This window comes from Hordeum vulgare, chromosome 1H (genome assembly GCF_904849725.1).
Source record: "Hordeum vulgare subsp. vulgare chromosome 1H, MorexV3_pseudomolecules_assembly, whole genome shotgun sequence".
Lineage (NCBI taxonomy): Eukaryota > Viridiplantae > Streptophyta > Magnoliopsida > Poales > Poaceae > Hordeum > Hordeum vulgare.
Genome location: NC_058518.1, coordinates 471,006,362 through 471,026,453, shown reverse-complemented (window position 1 = coordinate 471,026,453; position 20,092 = coordinate 471,006,362). Strand labels below are relative to the sequence as shown.

General features: G+C 47.4%; 2 protein-coding genes across 2 annotated transcripts; one reads left to right on the top strand and one right to left on the bottom strand.

The window, feature by feature from the left end:
- Positions 1-6,314: 6,314 nt before the first annotated feature.
- On the top strand, positions 6,315-7,595 carry LOC123415519 (dof zinc finger protein 4-like). Its single transcript, XM_045106741.1, has one exon. It carries the CDS (start codon positions 6,414-6,416, stop codon positions 7,347-7,349), a length of 936 nt encoding a protein of 311 aa, XP_044962676.1. The 5' UTR covers positions 6,315-6,413; the 3' UTR covers positions 7,350-7,595.
- A 2,868-nt stretch (positions 7,596-10,463) lies between these two features.
- On the bottom strand, positions 10,464-13,058 carry LOC123446297 (protein LEAD-SENSITIVE 1). The gene is made up of 3 exons (XM_045122973.1): positions 12,867-13,058; positions 12,664-12,737; positions 10,464-11,405 (listed from the first exon to the last, which is right to left on the bottom strand). The coding sequence occupies exons 1-3, from the start codon at positions 12,884-12,886 to the stop codon at positions 10,672-10,674; spliced, it is 828 nt and encodes a 275-aa protein (XP_044978908.1). The 5' UTR covers positions 12,887-13,058; the 3' UTR covers positions 10,464-10,671.
- Between the last annotated feature and the right edge of the window lie 7,034 nt (positions 13,059-20,092).

The window sequence follows — 20,092 nt, the reverse complement described above, 5'->3', positions numbered from 1 at the left end:
GAAGCGTTAAGAAACGCAGTTGATGTAGTGGTACAGCTTCATGATTCAAATCACTGTCGTCCCACGATCCGTCCCACGATCCGTTCCGATTTAGCACCGAACGAACGGCACCTCCGCGTTCAGCACACGTACAGCTCGATGACGATCTCCGCCTTCTTGATCCAACAAGAGAGACGGGGAAGTAGATGAGTTCTCCAACAGCATGACGGCACGCCAGCGATGGTGATGATCTATTCCTGCAGGGCTCCGCCCGAGCTCCGCAGAAAACCGATCTAGAGGAATAACTACGAGGTATAAGTTTGAGTTGCACATGGAAAAGTTGTGTCTCAAAAACCCTAAAACCTCTAGTATATATAGGAGGAGGGGAGGGGCTAGCCTTGGGTATCAAGGGAGCCCCTAGGGCACCGATCGAAGTGGAGAGGAGAACTCCAACTCCAATTCGGTTTGGGGAAGGAGGAGTCCTCCTCTCCCTTCCCACCTCCCTCTTCTCTTTTTTTCTCTTTGGTTTTTTCTTCCTAGCCGACATGGCCCTCTTGGGCTGGCCTCACCAGCCCACTAAGGGCTGGTGCACCACCCCTGGGCCACCAGGCTCACTCCCGGGTGGGTGGGCCCCTCCCGGTGAAGATCCGGAACCCATTAGTCACTCCCGGTACACTGCCGGTAATGCCCGACATCTTTCCGGAGACCAAATGAAACCATCCTATATATCAATCTTCATTTCTGGAACATTCCAAAAACCCACGTGACGTCCGTGATCTCATCCGGGACTCCAAACAACCTTCGGGCACCAACACCTATAACTCAACTATACCAAAATGTCACCGAACCTTAAGTGTGCAGACCCTGCGAGTTCGAGAACTATGTAGACATGACCTGAGACACTCCCCGGCCAATATCCAATAGCGGGACCTGGATGTCCATATTGGATCCTACATATTCTACGAAGATCTTATCGGTTGAACCTCTGTGCCAAGGATTCATATAATCCCGTATAACATTCCATTTGTCCTTCGGTATGTTACTTGCCCGAGATTTGATCGTCGGTATACCTATACCTATTTCAATCTCGTTACCGGCAAGTCTCTTTACTCGTTCCGTAATACAAGATCCCATGACTAACACTTTAGTCGCATTGCTTGCAAGGCTTATATGTGATGTTGTATTACCGAGTGGGCCCCGAGATACCTCTCCGTCACACGGAGTGACAAATCCCAGTCTTGATCCATGCTAACTCAACGGACACCTTCGGAGATACCTGTAGAGAACCTTTATAGTCACACAGTAACGTTGCGACGTTTGATACATACAAGGCATTCCTCCGGTGTCAGTGAGTTACATGATCTCATGGTCATAGGAATGAATATTTGACACGCAGAAAACAATAGCAACAAAATGACACGATCACATGCTACGTTCATAGTTTGGGTCTTGTCCATCACATCATTCTCCTAATGATGTGATCGAGTTATCAAGTGACAACACTTGCATATGGTCAGAAAACCTTAACCATCCTTGATCAACTGGCTAGCCAATTAGAGGCTTACTAGGGATATTGTTTTGTCTATATATCCACACATGTATCTATGCTTTCATTCAATACAATTGTAGCATGGATAATAAACGATTATCTTGAAACAGGAAATATAATAATAACTATTTTATCATTGCCTCTAGGGCATATTTCCAACAATGTCGCCATATCTCATGCCTCCTTCGTCACATGCCCGTGACCACTTGTGTCTCTCATCAATATTCTTTTCTAGGAACTCTTTCCCACCTTCATTTGCCTTCTCATAGATTTTGTTCAATCGTTTCATGAACGACCCAACGGAAAAGGCCACACATGCGGAGTTAATATCCTTCGCCAGATATTTGTTCTTACAAGCCCTGTAAAAGTTTGCAACGAAGTGCCTCATGCACCATCGATGGTGAAGCCTCGCATGCCCTGGCATGTGAACATACACGGCCTTCAATATGCCTTGGTGCCGATCGGATATGATGCATACCTCCCTATTCGGAGGAATGACCGTGGTTCTCACAAGTCTCGTGAACCATTCCCAGTTGTCTTGGTTCTCCACGGACACCAAGGCAAATGCCACAGGCAGCACGTGATCATTAGCATCATGTGCCATTGCTATCATTAGTGTGCCCTTATATTTTCCTGTGAGGAATGTTCCATCTATAGACAAAACCGGACGACAATGCTCGAAAGCTACAATGCATGGGCCAAACGTCCAAAAGGCACGACGGAACACTCCTTCAATATCTTGGACATAGTGGTACATTCCGGGGTTTCTATAGGACATCGCGCCCAGCAACCTTGTAAGCATATTGTACGGCTCTTCCCATCCACCGTACAACATTCTAAGAGCGACTTGCTTGGCCTTCCATGTCTTCCCGTACTTCACCTTATACCCGAACCTCTCGAAAACCCAACTCATCAACAACTTCACTTTAATGGTTGGATCCTGAGCTATATATTTGTGGTATTTATAACCGGTGAATTCCGAGGTTAGCTGACGATGTGTCGTCGGTGCTTCATCGGCCAGCGGTGTGCATTGGTGAGTTTCACTGCAACTACTTATCTTCCACCAACCATCTTTCGTGGGTCTTCCATTGACTTTCCATTTGCATTTTTCTACCTGGCATTTCACGGAGTATTTCTTCTTGCAGTAGAAGTGAACAACTATGAAAGGCATCTAGTGTTTGACGGCATACTCACACAACCACATCTTGAATTCTAACATATGCTCGAACATCAAACATTTCTTTAGGTAAGACGTAGAAATCGCGTCGGGTGTGCAACTTGGAAATATTCTAGCCTCACTTGTCTTGCTCATGCCACTGTCGACTCTGGCCTTATCTGCAAGGCTAACATCACAAAACAAGGGAACTTTATGATCCCTGACGATGATTTTTGTATACCACTCCGCTTCTTTCTCAGTGAAGCCATCCTCGTCCAACTCATTCATCGGGCCTTCATCATCTGACTCATCCACACAAGCACGCTGATAAACAATGTCAGGATCCATGTCATCATGCCTTACTTGAGCCTCTACGTCACCAACAATGTTGTGTTGCCTCTCATACTCTTCGTCGGAGTCATGACCATCATCTTTGATCGGTGCACTACCTCCGAACTCATATTGGGGATACTCATTGACTTCCACTTCAACTTTATGCTCAACAATAGGTGGCACACTACTAATCAGGATCAAATCATGTACGAAGGGTTGGTTCAAGTCAACATGAAAAAGAGGAGCCCTGACCACCTTACTTGCAAACACTTCGAGTGACTTGAGTACCGAGGATGCAACAACCTCCTTGTATGTAACCCAATGCAAATTGGACTTGATACGCATTGTCTTCATTCGACACTTGTGTGCCGACCCAACATCATATCTTCCTAATAATTCTACTTGGTCACTTGGATCAACCCACTTCAATCTTATCCGTGTTTCTTCCACAACCTCTTCATAGGTAGGACTCTCAAGAAATATCAACTCTTCCTCATACTTGTCAACAATATCAACATCCATGAATGCATCTTTGTCAACATAATGAATATTCACAACCTTGTCCATCTAAAAAATGGAACAAAAGTACCAACGCTAAATATACCACATTCCTCATAAAACAACTAAAAACATCTATGTCCATCCAAATTAAGCATTACCCAAACCCTAACCCTAACCCTAAATCTTAACAATAACCATAAGCCAAACCCTAACCCTAACCCTATATCTTAACAATAAACATAACCCAACCAATACAATACAATATTATTGAACAACTATAATCATTAGTATGCACTAAGAACATCACATTCTGGAACTAGGGTTAGAAAACAAATGAACAAAATACCACCCAAATACACAAATCCAACCAATCAAAATTTGGGAGATGAAGGAGATTACCTCAAGCAACGGAAATGACACCGGATCCACGGACCAAATCAATCCTTTTGAAAGGATTTGAGAGGGGAAAAGTGGGGAGAAAATGTGAAAAGGGGGCTGCAGCTCGGGGGAGATGTGGGGGAGAAGAGAGTGAGTGGAATGGTGGCCTGGTGGGGGAGGGTGGGCTCAAATAAATATCTTAGGAAGAAACGACATGCCTCCTGGCGTTTCAACTCTATGTAGGAACGCCATAGGATAACGGCGTTGCACCCCAGCAGAAACGCTGGTTAGATTCGCGTTGCACACAAAGAGAAACGCGACTTAGCATGACGTTTCGTGTTGGCATGCAACGCACGGTTTATGGCGTTTCTAAAAGGATCAAAACGTAAAATCTTTTCGACGCGAGTTCGTTATGTAAATTATTTACAAAACTTGGGTTAGAACAGTGATTTTGTCTGTAGTTTTGTCGTGGAAGGGCTAGTTATGATGCACCGTACTCCATCTTGTCTCCCGTGCCGGCAGTCCACACAAACAGGCGGACGTACCTCATCGATCCGTTGGAGTCCAAAGTCTGATCTCCGTGCCTGTCTGTCCTCCATGATTTCTGTGAGCGAAATATGCATGCAAGCTTCGTACAGTACTCTGTTAGCTTCCTCCCCAAAGTCGCGAGATATTAAACGTTTGTGATCGTGACCTGGCCCCTGTCTTAGTGCTAATTAGATCTCCAGCTCAGTGGCGTGAATTTCATTTTCTACGACGGCATTGATGGATCGCACTGTGGACTGTGGTGGTTATGGCGCCATTGTGCGAGATCAACACGCTACTGTATACACTAAAGAGACCGCACAAACACTGGTTGTTGGCGATGGTACCTCCTGGTTTGATTTTGCCCCCCCCCCCCCCCCCTTTTCTCTCTCTAACCATGGCTCCATGCATGAGCCTTCCCATTTGTCACGTACTCGATCACGTCCCAACCCTGACCATGTTTTGTTTTTAATTCTCATGATGAAGACAGAACTCGTGTACATGAAAATGCTGCAAAATTCGTGGGCACGAAATCCACCATTAAAGATTCTATAATTAAATTGTGTGGATTATTTTAGAACATACGATTCAATTCCCATGAGCCTCAGGACATTGACAGTCCACTAAAACTTAATCAAGTCTAGGTCAAATGATATCATATTAAAAAGCTAACATTTTACATGAATCTCCATGTAAGATCTCACGGTTATGACATGGACGGAGACATAACAAAGTCACTAAGATTGTACTAGCAACACTGCTAGAAAAACTTGAGCTGATCGAGGAAACTGGACATTAACTAACTAGTGTAAGGTCTTGTTTGTTTAATAAATCATAGGATTTTTTTAAGTCTTAACTTATAAGTCCCGAGTCCCTACCTGTTTGTTTACAGGGACTTATAAGTCCATGTTATCCCTAATAATAAAACACTTGTTCACATAACCCTTGTTCATACAAAAGCATTGTTGTCATCTTCATCTTCAAAGCCTTCATTCCCGTCGACATCTTCTGAAGACGCAGCAGTTGACGACACACGTTGCTTCCCCGTAGTTTTTCCTCTACTGTCGGCCGATGAAGACCCATTGGCTCGACCTACGCCGCGTCCGGTGACCTGGGACACGGTCCTCCCACGCCCTATGACACCTCCCTCAACGGCAGCTGCGCCCGGGGCGACGAACGGACGCAGGTGAGAGCCGGCTCGGCCTCCGATGTTCAGAGACCGGCTGCGGCCTCCTCCGCCCTGGGGCACGGGCCTCCCACGACCAGGTCCAACCGGAGGAAGGCCATGACCGCCGACTGGTCAATGTGGAGTTGCTGGTACGAGCCCAACTCCAGGAAGGCGTCGACGTTGCTGTTGAGATCCAAGAAACCCATTCCCCTCCCGAGATTTCTGCCGGCGGATGAGCCTTGGGTTGCCTGTTGATGCGAGGGGAACTGAGAGAAGAAGGGGATCTGGTCCTCCTCATCATCGGCCATGGCGGCAGCGGTTGAGGGTGCCGGCGGCGGCGGCGATTGGAGCGAGGCGGGGAAGGAGCAAGGCGAGGAGGCGGGGAACGAGCGAGGCAGGGTAGGTGCGGGGCGATGCGGGGTAGGTGCGGGCCGATCGATAAGTCCCAATAAGTTTCTCCTGAGAATCTTTTTTGATAAGTCTCAAATGATCAAAGTCCTTATAAGTCCCTCCTGTTTGGTTTAGATGGAATTTATTAAGACTTTTTTAAGTGTCTAAACAAATAATCCATGAAAACAAACACCCTCTAATTACCAGCGCAAACTCACAATCACATGCACATGCACCATGGCCTACCAACCGAAGAAAAAATCTCGTCCTGGCTTCGGCCGCTCTCCCACGTATATATAATACGCCTCCCTCCACCCCCCTCCTCTCGCATCTGCAAGCTTCCAAATCCTCTCACATCACCGCATTCCTACATTCCCCCAGCTCTCCTGCTTGCGGATCTCCTCCTCGATCTGCGATCCATATCCATCGTCGCCATGCTGTCTTCCCACTGCGAGAGCATGCTGGCTTACGCCGCCGCCGCCGCCGGACGGCGCGCCATGCTGGTCGACCCCCGGCGGTACCGGCCGAACGTCGAGGTGGCGCCCAACTGCCCTCGCTGCGACTCGCCCAACACCAAGTTCTGCTACTACAACAACTACAGCCTCAGCCAGCCGCGCTACTTCTGCAAGGGTTGCCGCCGGTATTGGACCAAGGGCGGATCCCTCCGGAACGTGCCCGTCGGCGGCGGCTGCCGCAAGAACCGGCGGGGCAAGCCGGTGCGGCCCTTGGCCGACACGGCCTCCGAGAACCACGGCGCAGCAGCGTTCTCTCACCAGTTCCACGGCCCGGTCCGGCCCGACCTGCTCCTAGAAGGCATGGTCGGCAACCCGGCCGAGCTCGGCCAGCCGGCGTCGGCCGACAAGCCCACCGAAGCCGCCGAGGGCTCGACGATCGATCTGGCAGTGCTCTACTCCAAGTTCTTGAGCCATCAGTCGCACGCCGAGCAGCGCGCCGTCGGGCCGGAATCGGCCGACCCCTCGAGTGGGTCAAGCACGGAGATGAGCCCGCCGGCCCTATCCAGCCCGGGCCAACACGGTTTCGGCGAAATTTGCGGGGCGCCGAGCAGCACGGAGCCCGGCGAAACGACCATGCTCGAGTGCGGCGACGCGCGCGCGCAGGCGCTTGGCGAGTTGAACTTCGGCGTAGACCAGAGCTGCTACGACTCGCTGGGGTTGCCAGCGGACGGCGGCGATCTGATGCTCCCGTCGGCGTGGGGCCAGGAGGCCAAGTACGAGCCGTTCAATTCGCTTCCCGAGGAGGACGCCATGAGCCTCCACGAAGGCGTCGCCGGCGGCTACGATGTGTGGAGCAAGGTGATGGGCTGCCAAGGGCTGGAAGCTGCTCTCTCTGCAGGCTTTGATCGATGTTGAGCTCATTTTCCAGCTTGTTCCATCGCCGCTGCATGCATGCCGCTCTTGTGATTGATTCCACGTCTCTTCTTTCGAATTTCCTCCCCCTTATTTTACCCTTGTTCAGAAGTAACTTATATGATGTGTTCTTCACGGTCAAGGAGTATATATATATACAAGTTGGATAAAAAAAAAAAGGATGTAATGTAATATTAATAATGTTGATATTATTATTGGCAATATACTTACTATTAACAGCTGGGTTTTCCTTTTCTGAGCTACATGCTCACTCCTTCCTAGTACGATCAATCAATGTTCTTCCAGATTCGCAAAAAAAAAAAAAAAAAAAAAATCAATGTTCTTCCCCTTGTTCTTGTATGCACTGCCTGAGCCCTGAGCTGGGTGTGGACGATGTACACATGCTGATGCTGATGGTGCCATGCCATGCTGGTGAATGAATGGTGCACTGGGATTCCAACGACATGCCCTGTGGTGCGGCGTGGACGTAGCTAACAATATGAAACAGCTTCCACTAGTCGCTTGAAAGGTGACATTTGGCCCTAGCTAGTTATAGAGGATTTACCATGCCTGCACGCCTCAATTATTGTTGCTACAACAGGACAGGCAGCTCCGAGATCCATTTCGCGGCTAGGGCGGTGGGAGGGTGCTGTATGGATCCCATCATTGCCGGCTCGAGCTCAAGCGTTCACCATCCTCTTCAACATTTATTTATTTTGCGGGGGTGAAGAATTTTATTCATCCTCTTCAACAAATTACCAACGTGGCCACGGTTATTTCTATCTAAGGACAAGAAGAAACAAGAGTAACAACCAAGGGAAATCACAAACCAGCCGCACCCTGCACGCACATACGCCCTCCAAAAGAACTCCAGAACAGAATTGTTCGTATTATTACTGTGGAGTGGTGCTCTGGCGGAACTTATAAATTAGCGTTTAATCAATTCAGCACATGCTTCAGAATTACACCTTATTTATGCTGTTCTATCGTCGGCCAGTACGCCCAATTTGCATCCCTAGCTCTGGCTGATCCCTGTAAAGCCCTGTGATCACCCTATAGAAGCAGAGTTCGGACTGTGTCTGCAAGAAAGAAAACCAAGTAAAAAGGGCGTCAGAAAAATTGATTTTGTAACTGTATTGACTATTGATCAATGTTCCCTAAAAAAGGACTAATGATGTTCTAAAAAAAAGGACTATTGATCAATGTTTTTTTTTTGCATTCACATGGACATGGGCTTCAATCCAATTCAGACAATAATTTGCCCAATCTTGCAATCCAGGGCTCCAGTGCAGGTGGGCTTTTATCTGATCCACATAATTAATTGGCCCACAATCTAGAAATGGGAGTACAAAATTTGATCAGTTACGTCTGTCTCCTCTAAACAACAAAAGGGGTAAATTCATGAGTAGGGCGATTTGGAGCTCGGCCACCATAGAGGTCAAGAATTTTGATATATTTATTTTTTTTGAAAATTCAAACTTCTCAGTTTCAAAATAATCTGAAAAAATTGTACATGGATGTGACGTGTATTTGTGTAAAACTGTAGAAAGGAATTCCTTGAAATGTGAGCTTTGTAAAAAAAATCATGGACTTTGAAGATGAATAGTGCATGTACTAAAAAGCCGCAGAATTGTTTTTTTTTTGTAGCACTCATTTTAATATATTTTGTTCTGAAAAATCACACACTTGTACGTTATGTCTCTAAAAAATTGAAACGTAAGAATATGAATTTTGATCGTTTCAAATTCGGCTTCTCCATTCTGCATTTTATAAACTCAGTTACTTCATATACATACATATACACTATATATGCAATCACGTACTTCAGGCTGGTTAGAATGCAGATTTTCTTAACAACGCCTACGCAGAATACAAATCTACCAAATAAGTTATACTCCCTCCGTAAAGAAATATAAAAGCATTTTAGATAAGTATCTAAACATTTTTATATTTCTTTAGAGAGGGGGGGTAGATGTTTATATTGAGTAAATGTTCATCAACTTTTAGGTGCAAGTGTAACTAAGAGCATGGTTAATAGTATAGCCAACTGCTGGCTATACGAAGTCTTATAGCCCATCTTATAGCTAACTTGTACAATAGTTAGCTATAAAAGTACTACTTTTATTATATATGGCCCACCTTTCATTCTTACAAAGCACCTAGGAGCATGTGCTAGAGCTGGCTCTTCACGAAGAGCCCGCTTCCCTTCTCTCTCCTCTTCTCTCTAATCCAACTCAGCAAAGATATAGTATTTTAATCTTACAGCCTACTAACTGTACCTTATTGTACTTGCTCTAAGAGCTGTTCGGCAATAGCCTAGCTCCCCCAAATCTTTAAATCCGCGCTCCACTCGCTGATTCCCACTCCGTCTGAGCTTTCCCGATTAGTCAAACGTGTTCGGCAGCCAAACTCTGGCTTCCATCGCTGATTGGGATTTTCGTATAGATAAGCTGACCCAAGAAAAATTATGGAGCAAAAAAATCGTACGAGCGAGAGAGAGACATATCGCACGAACCGGTACGAGTTTCACTTATCGGTGGCAAGTTGCCGTAATTTCCACGAACTCTTTCTTTTCCAGGATCTGCGGAGTTCAGTTTCAGCCGCTCCAAAAAATTGAACCGCAGCCAGCTCCGCTCCGCGCTTCGGACTCTGCGGAGCTAGAGCGTTTGGCGCCGCTCCTCCCGCTCCTAGAGCGGAGTTGTGGCCCAACAGATCCTAAATAGAGCATTATATCAACAGCAAAAAAATTAGAGCATTATGGAGTGTATGCAACTTCAACAAGTAGTTTGTTCCCGAAAAGGTTCGGAAGTGTTCACTTGATTTGTGTGATTACACCATTTGTTTAGTAACATTTACAAGCAAGTGTTCACTGATTTGTCCGATTATACCTTTCGTTGAATAACATTTGCAGATCGTTGAAGATGAGGAGACTAACAAGACGGTGTGCTGTTTTCAGTTTACTGTTATACGAGCACAGGTTCAGCCATTCAGGTTTTGTCGTGTTCAGAACGAAAGCTATCTGCAGTCCCAAGTGCCTCAGGTGATATTTTCTGCAATATGTAAACGTCTACGTAAGACATGCCAGAAATGGACAGAAAGCAGAAATCTTGGTACAAATTGGAGCAAACACGCAGCAGTCTTCAATCTTCATACAATACTAGACAAACCAGACACGTTGGTGGCAGATACAACACTCGTCCCACAGCCATTGCTGAACGGGAAGTTCAATCTCGGCACAGTTTTAGAAGGTTTGAACAGGTGGTAAATATAGCAATGGTGATGGTGATGTATACATCTCCATATTTTACAACATCGGTGCTGCATTCTAAGCAGCAACGAGTGTGGTCACCGCCGGAGCCTGGACTTGTCCCGGAGTTGCCAGCTGAGTGATGTTCGCCGCACGAATCCGTCCGCTTGCGAGCCCGGCCGTCAGCTCCTCCACCTCTACCTTCAGCACGTCTCGGCGGTTGCCAATGTCACCTGCATACCTGCTAACACAGTACACCCCGACAGCCATCACTGCCATTCCGTAGATGTTCGTGGTTACTAGGCGGAAAGGCGTCGAAACCACAGCAGCAAGAGGACCGCCAATGATGGAGACAGCCTGCCCACTCTGCCCGAGCCCGACGTTACCCTCGGCCACAAGCAGACCAGTCTTGCAGTATATCGCAAAGTCCTCACAGTTGTTCTTGAAGAGGCTGTAGCACCTGAAACCATTGCTCAACAAGTACTTGGCACGTCGGACAACCACCTCGTCGGAATCAGTGGCCGCAAGCGTGCAGGTCCCTCCTCGTACTTTGGCAAGGAAAAGTGCTGGGTTGACATCATACTCGAAACGGTAGAGAGCACCCCCTGACAGGAAACAGCTGAGGCAAGAGGAAGTCACACCATTTGTCTCCGTGGCGGCGGTAACTTCATCGCTGCTGCATACCAAGCATGGTGTGCTGCTCCTATTAGGGCCCGAACTCACAAGAAGAAAATCAATGACCGTTCCTGTTCCGACCTCTTGGTCCCTTCCTCGGGTAAAATGAATCACCTTATCATCGCCCACGTATATTCCTGCAGAGAAGATTACAGTTATATATACAGAAAGCTACAAGAGTGAAGCACCTATTACTGTTCTGACAAATACACAAATAATTTTCAACAGAGTGGCAACAGAGGCTGCCGCTAAAGCTGGACCAGTTTTCTTTTGAATGAATAAACAAGACCGATTATCTGTTTTTGCAATTTCATCACTAAGGGCTTCTTTGATTCGTAGGATTCTCAAAATGCAGGAATAGGAAAAACGTAGGAATAGAGTGACATGTCCTTTTCTACACTACAGGATTTGGAAGTGTGTTTGATAGCACAGGAAAAACAAAGGAATTCTACAAAGAGATTTGAGTGGATGGAAATTTTCCTCCAAAATGTAGTACAAATGAATCCTATGGAAAAATTCCAAAGGGTTTCAATCCTAGGAATCAAACGACCATCGTAGGAAAAAATCCTAAGGATCCAAATCCTTGATACAAAGGAATTTCATTGGATTTTTGGAGGATTTGGATCCTTAGGATTTTTTCCTACGATGGTCGTTTGATTCCTAGGATTGAAACCCTTTGGAATTTTTCCATAATTCTACTACATTTTGGAGGAAAATTTCCATCCTCTCAAACCTCTTTGTAGAATTCCTTTGTTTTTCCTCTGCTATCAAACACACTTCCAAATCCTGTAGTGTAGAAAAGGACATGACACTCTATCCCTACGTTTTTCCTATTCCTGTATTTTGAGAATCCTACGAATCAAAGAGGCCCTTAATTTCCTTTTAAGTACTATTTCTCATATGAAGTTGATGGCCCCTATGTAGTACGCACTGAGTAAACATATGCTCCATATGATTTTGCATGATCTCGTGCGAGGCAGTTAGGTAAGAGCTGCCAGCTTCACCCATCCAAACCGGAGTGGCTGAACGACAACCACCTGTTACCTAGCCAATCAAAGCACTAGACGGTTACCAAAATCTAGCTGTGGACAAATCTGCATGGCACCCACCCAATTTAGTTACTTGAATCTCCCACTTACCTAAAATTGCCAAACCAGAAAGACCTAATGTTCTCCGGAAACAAACAGGGTTAGATTTTCACTAGGAACTAGAGACGCGTGGCTGGTATTGCAGACTAATTTCTCTTCTTCTCAACTCACTTCACTGGTCCAAAACGTAAACCTATATCTATCAACAGCCGCAACCAAAGACCTACACGCAAGCGAATAAATACGATACATAATCAGAAGTGGAAATAATAATAGTACAGTAGTATCGGAGGAGCAGATTCCGCACCGTGATGCGCGTAGACCCACGCGGCCCTCCACGAGTAGATGTGATCCCCCGCCTTCAGGCTCTCCTTCCCGATCCTGACCAGACCAGAGGGGGGAAACCGCACAGGAAAAAAAAAGATCAATTCCCCGACGCAGAGCAGATTAAAAGCCATTGCGGCGGCGCAGGGTAGAATACCCAGAGAACGGACCGGTTTGGAGCAGTACCTGTTGGAGAGGAGACCCATGGAGACGGACGGGGGCGGCGGATCGGAGGACGGCGAGCAGGCGGCGGAGGGGGAGAAGGAAGGAGAGGGGCGGAAGCGAAAAGGTGCCTTGCGCTTTGCAGTATGGCACGGAAAGGGGGGAGGGTTCAGGTTCAGGGGCTGGAATAGCCGTAGGATTCACTGATCTCGTTTGACGCAAACACGCGTAAGCGTAACCGGTGCCTTTATCTTACGGCGGAACATTTCCCCTGGCACCCCTGGCTTTTGGCAATAATTAGTTTTCACATCCTTTATATGACTATTTTTGTTTTTATATCATGATGGTGAAAATTTCTGTTTTTTCATTTTTGCGAGAACTAGGAGGGTGCTTGATACGTTTTAGTCCCATGACTAAAAGTAGTGGGACTAAAATTTACAAGCCTCATCCCTGCTTGGATTCAAATACTAAAGAGACTAAAATCAAGTTAATGAGCATTTATTATCCTCCAAACCCTTCAATCCAGAACCCGCATGTGTTAAAGGAGAGGAGTTAAATGAGAAGAGAGAGGACTAATCCACATTTTAGTAAGGGTACCCCTGACTAAAAAATATTAGCCTCAAGACTAGTTTTAGCTCCTCTTTAGTCAGGGGTGTTTGGAACTTTAGCCTCTTAAAAAGACTATTTTTAGTCAGACTAGTTTTAGTCTCTTGGATCCGAGCACCCTATAACTGTTATGAGATAATTTTCGATCTATCGCAAAAATGGATTTGTTGTGGAATGCACTTTCAAATTTGGCAACCTTTGATTCGGTTTCACAAATGGCTATGCATTGAAACATTGCACTGGCCAATTCGTCACATGTTTTCAAATATGCCTCAGGTAACATTAGAGAAAACTCTGCCTCAAGGTCAGCCTTGAGGGTTAAGGCTTAACCGGAGGCCACCGAGGCCGCGTCAAGAAGTTGACGATAAGCCAGGCTGTTTCGGTGGTCGGCCGCACGAGCGCTGTCGGCAGGGGCAGCGTCTGGAGCGCGTTTTGCTGCCGTGAGATGAAGCGGGGTGGACAGTGGAGTGAAGAATTTCGTCTTCCATCCTATCCACGCAGGATCCTTGGGTACGCGTGGCAGCGTCCTGGCGGCTACCTAAGCTGAGTCAGCAAGCGAGCTGCACGCACGCGTTGGCGTTGCTGGTGTTAGAATTTAATTAATTATGTAATTAGTTGAATCAATCTCTACTTGTAACCGCACGTGAATATCCCACGATGCGGAACCGACATATTGTTCCTGGAGCGTCGCCTCCAGGAACCTTCTTCCGAACCGTCGCATCATTTGGATGCGTCCGTTCCCCCTGTATATAAGTGTTCAATCATCAAGGAATAAGTACAACAGTTGATTCATTTGTTTCTCTCGCTATTTCTCTCGATTCAACTTACAACACGTTATCAGCACAGACTCTTCCAGAGCATTTTCGACGAGATCGACAGGAAAGAAAGCAAAAGGTGAGAAGGATGCCTCGCTCAACGCCGACGAACCTTCGCCGCCTGCTGCAGAACGACGTCCGTCGTCGCCGCCTCGCTGCTCCCCGCCGCAGGTTCGGAGAGCGCCGCCGCTTCGACGGTCGGCGCCCTGGAGCGGGTCGCTACATCGGCCGCCGCCACGGCGCCGGTGGCTACCGAGCGCTCCGCCACGGAGTGCCCCGCTTCCACGGCCTGGGCACCCGCTCCTTGAGCGGTGCTAATCCGGCGGACGGCGCCGCGTCCCTCGCCCCGCTCGTGCTGGATGCCCTCGGCTGGCTCCTCGCCGGCCCTGCCCCGCCTATGCTCGGGGCCGACGCGGCACAGGGAGCGCCGCCGCCGGGGTTTTGGTGCTCTGCCCATGGATTGGTCGTTTGCCCACTTCATGGGTATGATGCCGCCGCCGCCGTGGACGCCGTTGAGCACGCTCCCGCCACCGTCTTCGAGGTCGGCTCGACCAGCGCCGCGGCTGCCGACGCCAACGCCGCCGCGCCACGCCTCCCATCTCCGACCCACGCGGTTGTCGAGATGGGAAGCGTCCCCTCCGCCCCTGTGCCCGCGTCGGCCGGAGCCTCAACCTCCGCCCTCGCGTTTGGCTCCTCCGCGCCCGTGCCCGCGCCGACCGGGGCCTCCGCCTCCGCCTTCGCCTTCGGCTCCGCCGCCCGTAGCTTCTCTTGCGCGGCGGCCGTCGACGCCATCGCACCCGCGGCGCTGGCTTTGCCCCCGCGCCTGCCGTCTACTATGTCGGCCACCCCTCCACGCCCGCCCTCCGCTGCGCCAGCCGCGAATCTGCCTCGCCGGCGGCTGATGCCCTTCAGCCTCGCGGCCTTGGGCTCTCCGTCGAGCAGTCGCGCCTCGCGCGCTGGGTCTTGGAGCCCGACCGCCCTCGGGCTCGCGAACGGCTCCTCGCCAGGCTACTTGCCCCCGGGCGGGCCTTCCGACGAAGACGATGACGCGCGCGGCGGAGGCACTCTTGCCCGTCCCCGGTGAACGCTGCGAACCAGCACGCGCGGAGCTCTGCCTGATGTGGTGCCGCTCTTGCTTTTCTAGAGCTGGCTCTGCCTTATCCTCCCATGAATTGAATAAAGTGTGCGGTGCAGACGACATGTGCACATCCTTGGGACACATGTCGTCTTGGTTTGATGGCACATGTGGTCTTGCAGCACTCCAGCACACTTTAGTAGTATTTTCTAGCACTATTTGCTCTCTGTTTTAGATTACTTCCTGTACTATCAACAGTAGATCTAGCAGTAGACTAATCCCTGTCTTAGATCCTGTTTAATTCTTGTTTTCAGTACGTCTATTTCCAGTACTGTTTTTCTGTAGAGTACTTTGTATTCTAGAACATATGTGATGTAATATATATTTCCATGTTTGCTACATGTTGAGATTTATTACCTCTATTATTTGCAATTGAGATTTCAAATTTCTTGCAAATAAAAATCTGTTGGGGAACGTCGCATGGGAAACAAAAAATTTCCTACGCGCACGAAGACCTATCATGGTGATGTCCATCTACGAGAGGGGATGAGTGATCTACGTACCCTCGTAGACCGTAAAGCAGAAGCGTTAGTGAACGCGGTTGATGTAGTGGAACGTCCTCACGTCCCTCGATCCGCCCCGCGAACTATCCCGCGATCAGTCCCACGATCAGTCCCACGATCTGGTGCCGAACGGACGGCACCTCCGCGTTCAGCACACGTACAGCTCGACGATGATCTCGGCCTTCTTGATCCAGCAAGAGAGACGGAGAGGTAGAAGAGTTCTCCGGCAGCGTGACGGCGCTCCGGAGGTTGGTGATGATCTCGTCTCAGCAGGGCTCCGCCCGAGCTCCGCAGAAACGCGATCTAGAGGAAAAACCGTGGAGGTATGTGGTCAGACTGCCGTGGAAAAGTCGTCTCAAATCAGCCCTAAAACCTCCGTATATATAGGTGGGAGAGGGGGGACCTTGCCTTGGGGCTCAAGGAGCCCCAAGGGGGTCGGCCGAGCCAAAGGGGGGAAGGACTCCCCCCCCCAAACCGAGTCCTACTTGGTTTGGTGGGTGGAGTCCTTCTTTCCTTTCCCACCTCCTCCCTTTTTTTTCTTTTCTCTTTGATTTTTCTTCCAATGCGCATAGGGCCCTTTTGGGCTGTCCCACCAGCCCACTAAGGGCTGGTGCGCCACCCTTAAGGCCTATGGGCTTCCCCGGGGTGGGTTGCCCCCCCCCCCCCCCCGGTGAACTCCCGGAACCCATTCGCCATTCCCGGTACATTCCCGGTAACTCCGAAAACCTTCCGGTAATCAAATGAGGTCATCCTATATATCAATCTTTGTTTCCGGACCATTCCGGAAACCCTCGTGACGTCCGTGATCTCATCCGGGACTCCGAACAACATTCGGTAACCAACCATATAACTCAAATACGCATAAAACAACGTCGAACCTTAAGTGTGCAGACCCTGCGGGTTCGAGAACTATGTAGACATGACCCGAGAGACTCCTCGGTCAATATCCAATAGCGGGACCTGGATGCCCATATTGGATCCTACATATTCTATGAAAATCTTATCGTTTGAACCTCAGTGCCATGGATTCATATAATCCCGTATGTCATTCCCTTTGTCCTTCGGTATGTTACTTGCCCGAGATTCGATCGTCAGTATCCGCATACCTATTTCAATCTCGTTTACCGGCAAGTCTCTATACTCGTTCCGTAATACAAGATCCCGCAACTTACACTAAGTTACATTGCTTGCAAGGCTTGTGTGTGATGTTGTATTACCGAGTGGGCCCCGAGATACCTCTCCGTCACACGGAGTGACAAATCCCAGTCTTGATCCATACTAACTCAACGAACACCTTCGGAGATACCTGTAGAGCATCTTTATAGTCACTCAGTTACGTTGCGACGTTTGATACACACAAAGTATTCCTCCGGTGTTAGTGAGTTATATGATCTCATGGTCATAGGAACAAATACTTGACACGCAGAAAACAGTAGCAACAAAATGACACGATCAACATGCTACGTCTATTAGTTTGGGTCTAGTCCATCACGTGATTCTCCTAATGACGTGATCCAGTTATCAAGCAACAACACCTTGTTCATAATCAGAAGACACTGACTATCTTTGATCAACTGGCTAGCCAACTAGAGGCTTGCTAGGGACAGTGTTTTGTCTATGTATCCACACATGTAAATGAGTCTTCATTCAATACAATTATAGCATGGATAATAAACGATTATCTTGATACAGGAATTATAATAATAACTATATTTATTATTGCCTCTAGGGCATAATTCCAACAAAATCAACCCCTCGTCTTAATTGAGCCGTTGGCTTAATACGAGCACGAGTTGATATGCAAAATTCCAAAGTGATTTTCTTTCAAATTGATGTTTTGGGACCATAAATTAGTGTGTTGATCTACTGCATAGCAGATTATCACCACTACGATTAAGCCTACATTCTATCATATTGATATTATGATTGCTTAACATTGTGCCCTCCCATACATTTTATTAAGTTATGACATAAGGTACTAGAAACATGAGTATCTACTGATTTTATCAGATTATACTCTCTAGTTCTGAGAGATGGACCCCGAATTTTCTTTTGGGGCGTATCTACAATGTGTCAAACTTAACAATTTGAAAGTCACACTAATGATTTCAAGCCCATTTCTTGAAGTTATCATTAATTTTGCAACGTTCAATACAACGTAACCATGAAGGTTTTAATTTACCTAGTGTAAATTAATAATCTCTGGTTTACCCATGTAGGTAACCAATGGCTGGAAGAGAGTTCGATGCACTCGACCTTAATGGCCACAACTATCCTACCTGGGCCATGGACATCAAGATCGCTCTTGCATCCCGTGGATTAGTGCGTGCAATCCAGACTCCGGAAGATCCTCTTCCGGATGGAGTCACGCCGCTGAGAGATGAACAGAAATATGCCGCCTTATACATCATAAGGCACCATATCCACCCAGATCTCAAATCTGAATATTTGGAGGAGGAATCCCCACTTACTCTGTTTCAGGCCCTCAAGACGAGGTATGAACGGCAGAAGGCAGTTGTCCTGCCGGAAGCACTCCATGATTGGACGCATATCCGACTCCAGGATTTCAAATCCATCGGGGCGTACAATCACGAGGTTCATAAGATATGTTCCAAATTACGCTTTTGCGGGAAGGAACCTACTGATGCGGAAAAGATAGAAAAAACTCTATCTACTATGCTCCCATCTGAAAGGGTCCTCCAGCAACAGTGTCGCGCTCGTGACTACCAAGTCTATTCCGACCTCATTCATATCCTACTTCAGGCTGAAAAGCATGATGAGCTACTCGCTAAGAATGGTTCTCAGCGTCCGGTTGGTTCCCAACCTCTGCCTGAAGTTCATATGAACGTCGTGAACAGACGAAAGTTTGATGGTGCATCCCATGGCAAGCCATCGAACTTCAAGGGTAAACGCAAGCGCAACCGGAACAGAAAGCCTAGAAACTCGGACCGTGGGAAAGGCACCGCAAAGCCCAAGTTTGACAAAACTAAACTTTGTGACAAGTGTGGATGCTACATGCATCCTACCAATAAGTGCAAGACCCCGGAGCATCTGGCAATTCTGTATCAACAATCTCAGGGACGCAAAGTACCTCAAGGGAAAAGGTTTGAAGCCAACTTCAACCTTCATCCAGATGGCACCAATGGAGCCGGTTGTTCGCAAGATGTTCCTCCCGGATCTAGCAACACCATGACACTCCATACATCAGAGGACCCTACAGACACGGAGAACATGATGGTTGAGTACGCCTCAACCGACATGTTTGGAGACTTCGATTAGTCCCATTATCTCCTTAGTGATCGATTTATTAAATAAATCATATCCATGTGTGATGATTGTAATAGAACATAAGTATTGTTGTCATTTATATATTGTATCAGCACTTTGATATAATAAGATTGTATTCTATGTATTGAAATAAGATTTTCTTATTGAAAATTCCTCATTTTTATATATAGCTTTCTACGGGGACAATCCGATGGAAGAGGAATTATGTCTTGTGTACAGTGCTACCACAAACTCCATACTGAGGGAGTTGAAATATTTTCAGACTCTGAAAAAGATGAATGGAGATATTTTGACAATCGCTGGACGCGATACGATAATTGTTGGTAGTGGACGTGCCATATTTACCCTCCCAGGTGGTACACAAGTGACAATTGAGGATGCCTTGTTGTATCCCGATTCATCCCGTACCCTAATCAGTTTTCGAGATATCCGTAAAAATGGTTTTCACATTGAAACCCATGAAGACAACAAAGAGGAGTTTCTACTCTTTACAAAAGATTACGGATATGGCAAGCAAGTACTTGAAAAAATTCCTTCACTATCGTCCGGACTGTACTTTACGTACATCAAGCCCGTAGAACATGTTGCTTACAAGGTAATTTTTCAGAATGTTAATGCATTCCAAAACGTGGCATGATCGCCTTGGCCATCCCAGTGTTGGGATGATGAGGAAAATTACTAGCAATTCCATTGGTCATAATTTGCTTGAGTCAAAGTTTCCTCAGTCATCAGACTTTATTTGCACATCATGCGCCACAGGGAAGCTAATTTTAAGGCCATCACACCTTAAAATACAAGCTGAACCACTTCAGTTCCTTGAACGCATTCAAGGTGAAATTTGTGGTCCTATCCAACCTTTATCTGGACCATTTCGGTATTTCATGGTTCTGATTGATGCATCTA

Coding starts and splice junctions, on each gene's coding strand:
- LOC123415519 (XM_045106741.1), top strand. CDS start 6,414: ATGCTGTCTTCCCACTGCGAGAGCATGCTGGCTTACGCCGCCGCCGCC.
- LOC123446297 (XM_045122973.1), bottom strand. CDS start 12,886: ATGGGTCTCCTCTCCAACAG. Junction 12,738..12,866: donor ATGGGTCTCCTCTCCAACAG/GTACTGCTCCAA, acceptor TGGTCTGGTCAG/GATCGGGAAGGAGAGCCTGA. Junction 11,406..12,663: donor GTGGGTCTACGCGCATCACG/GTGCGGAATCTG, acceptor TCTTCTCTGCAG/GAATATACGTGGGCGATGAT.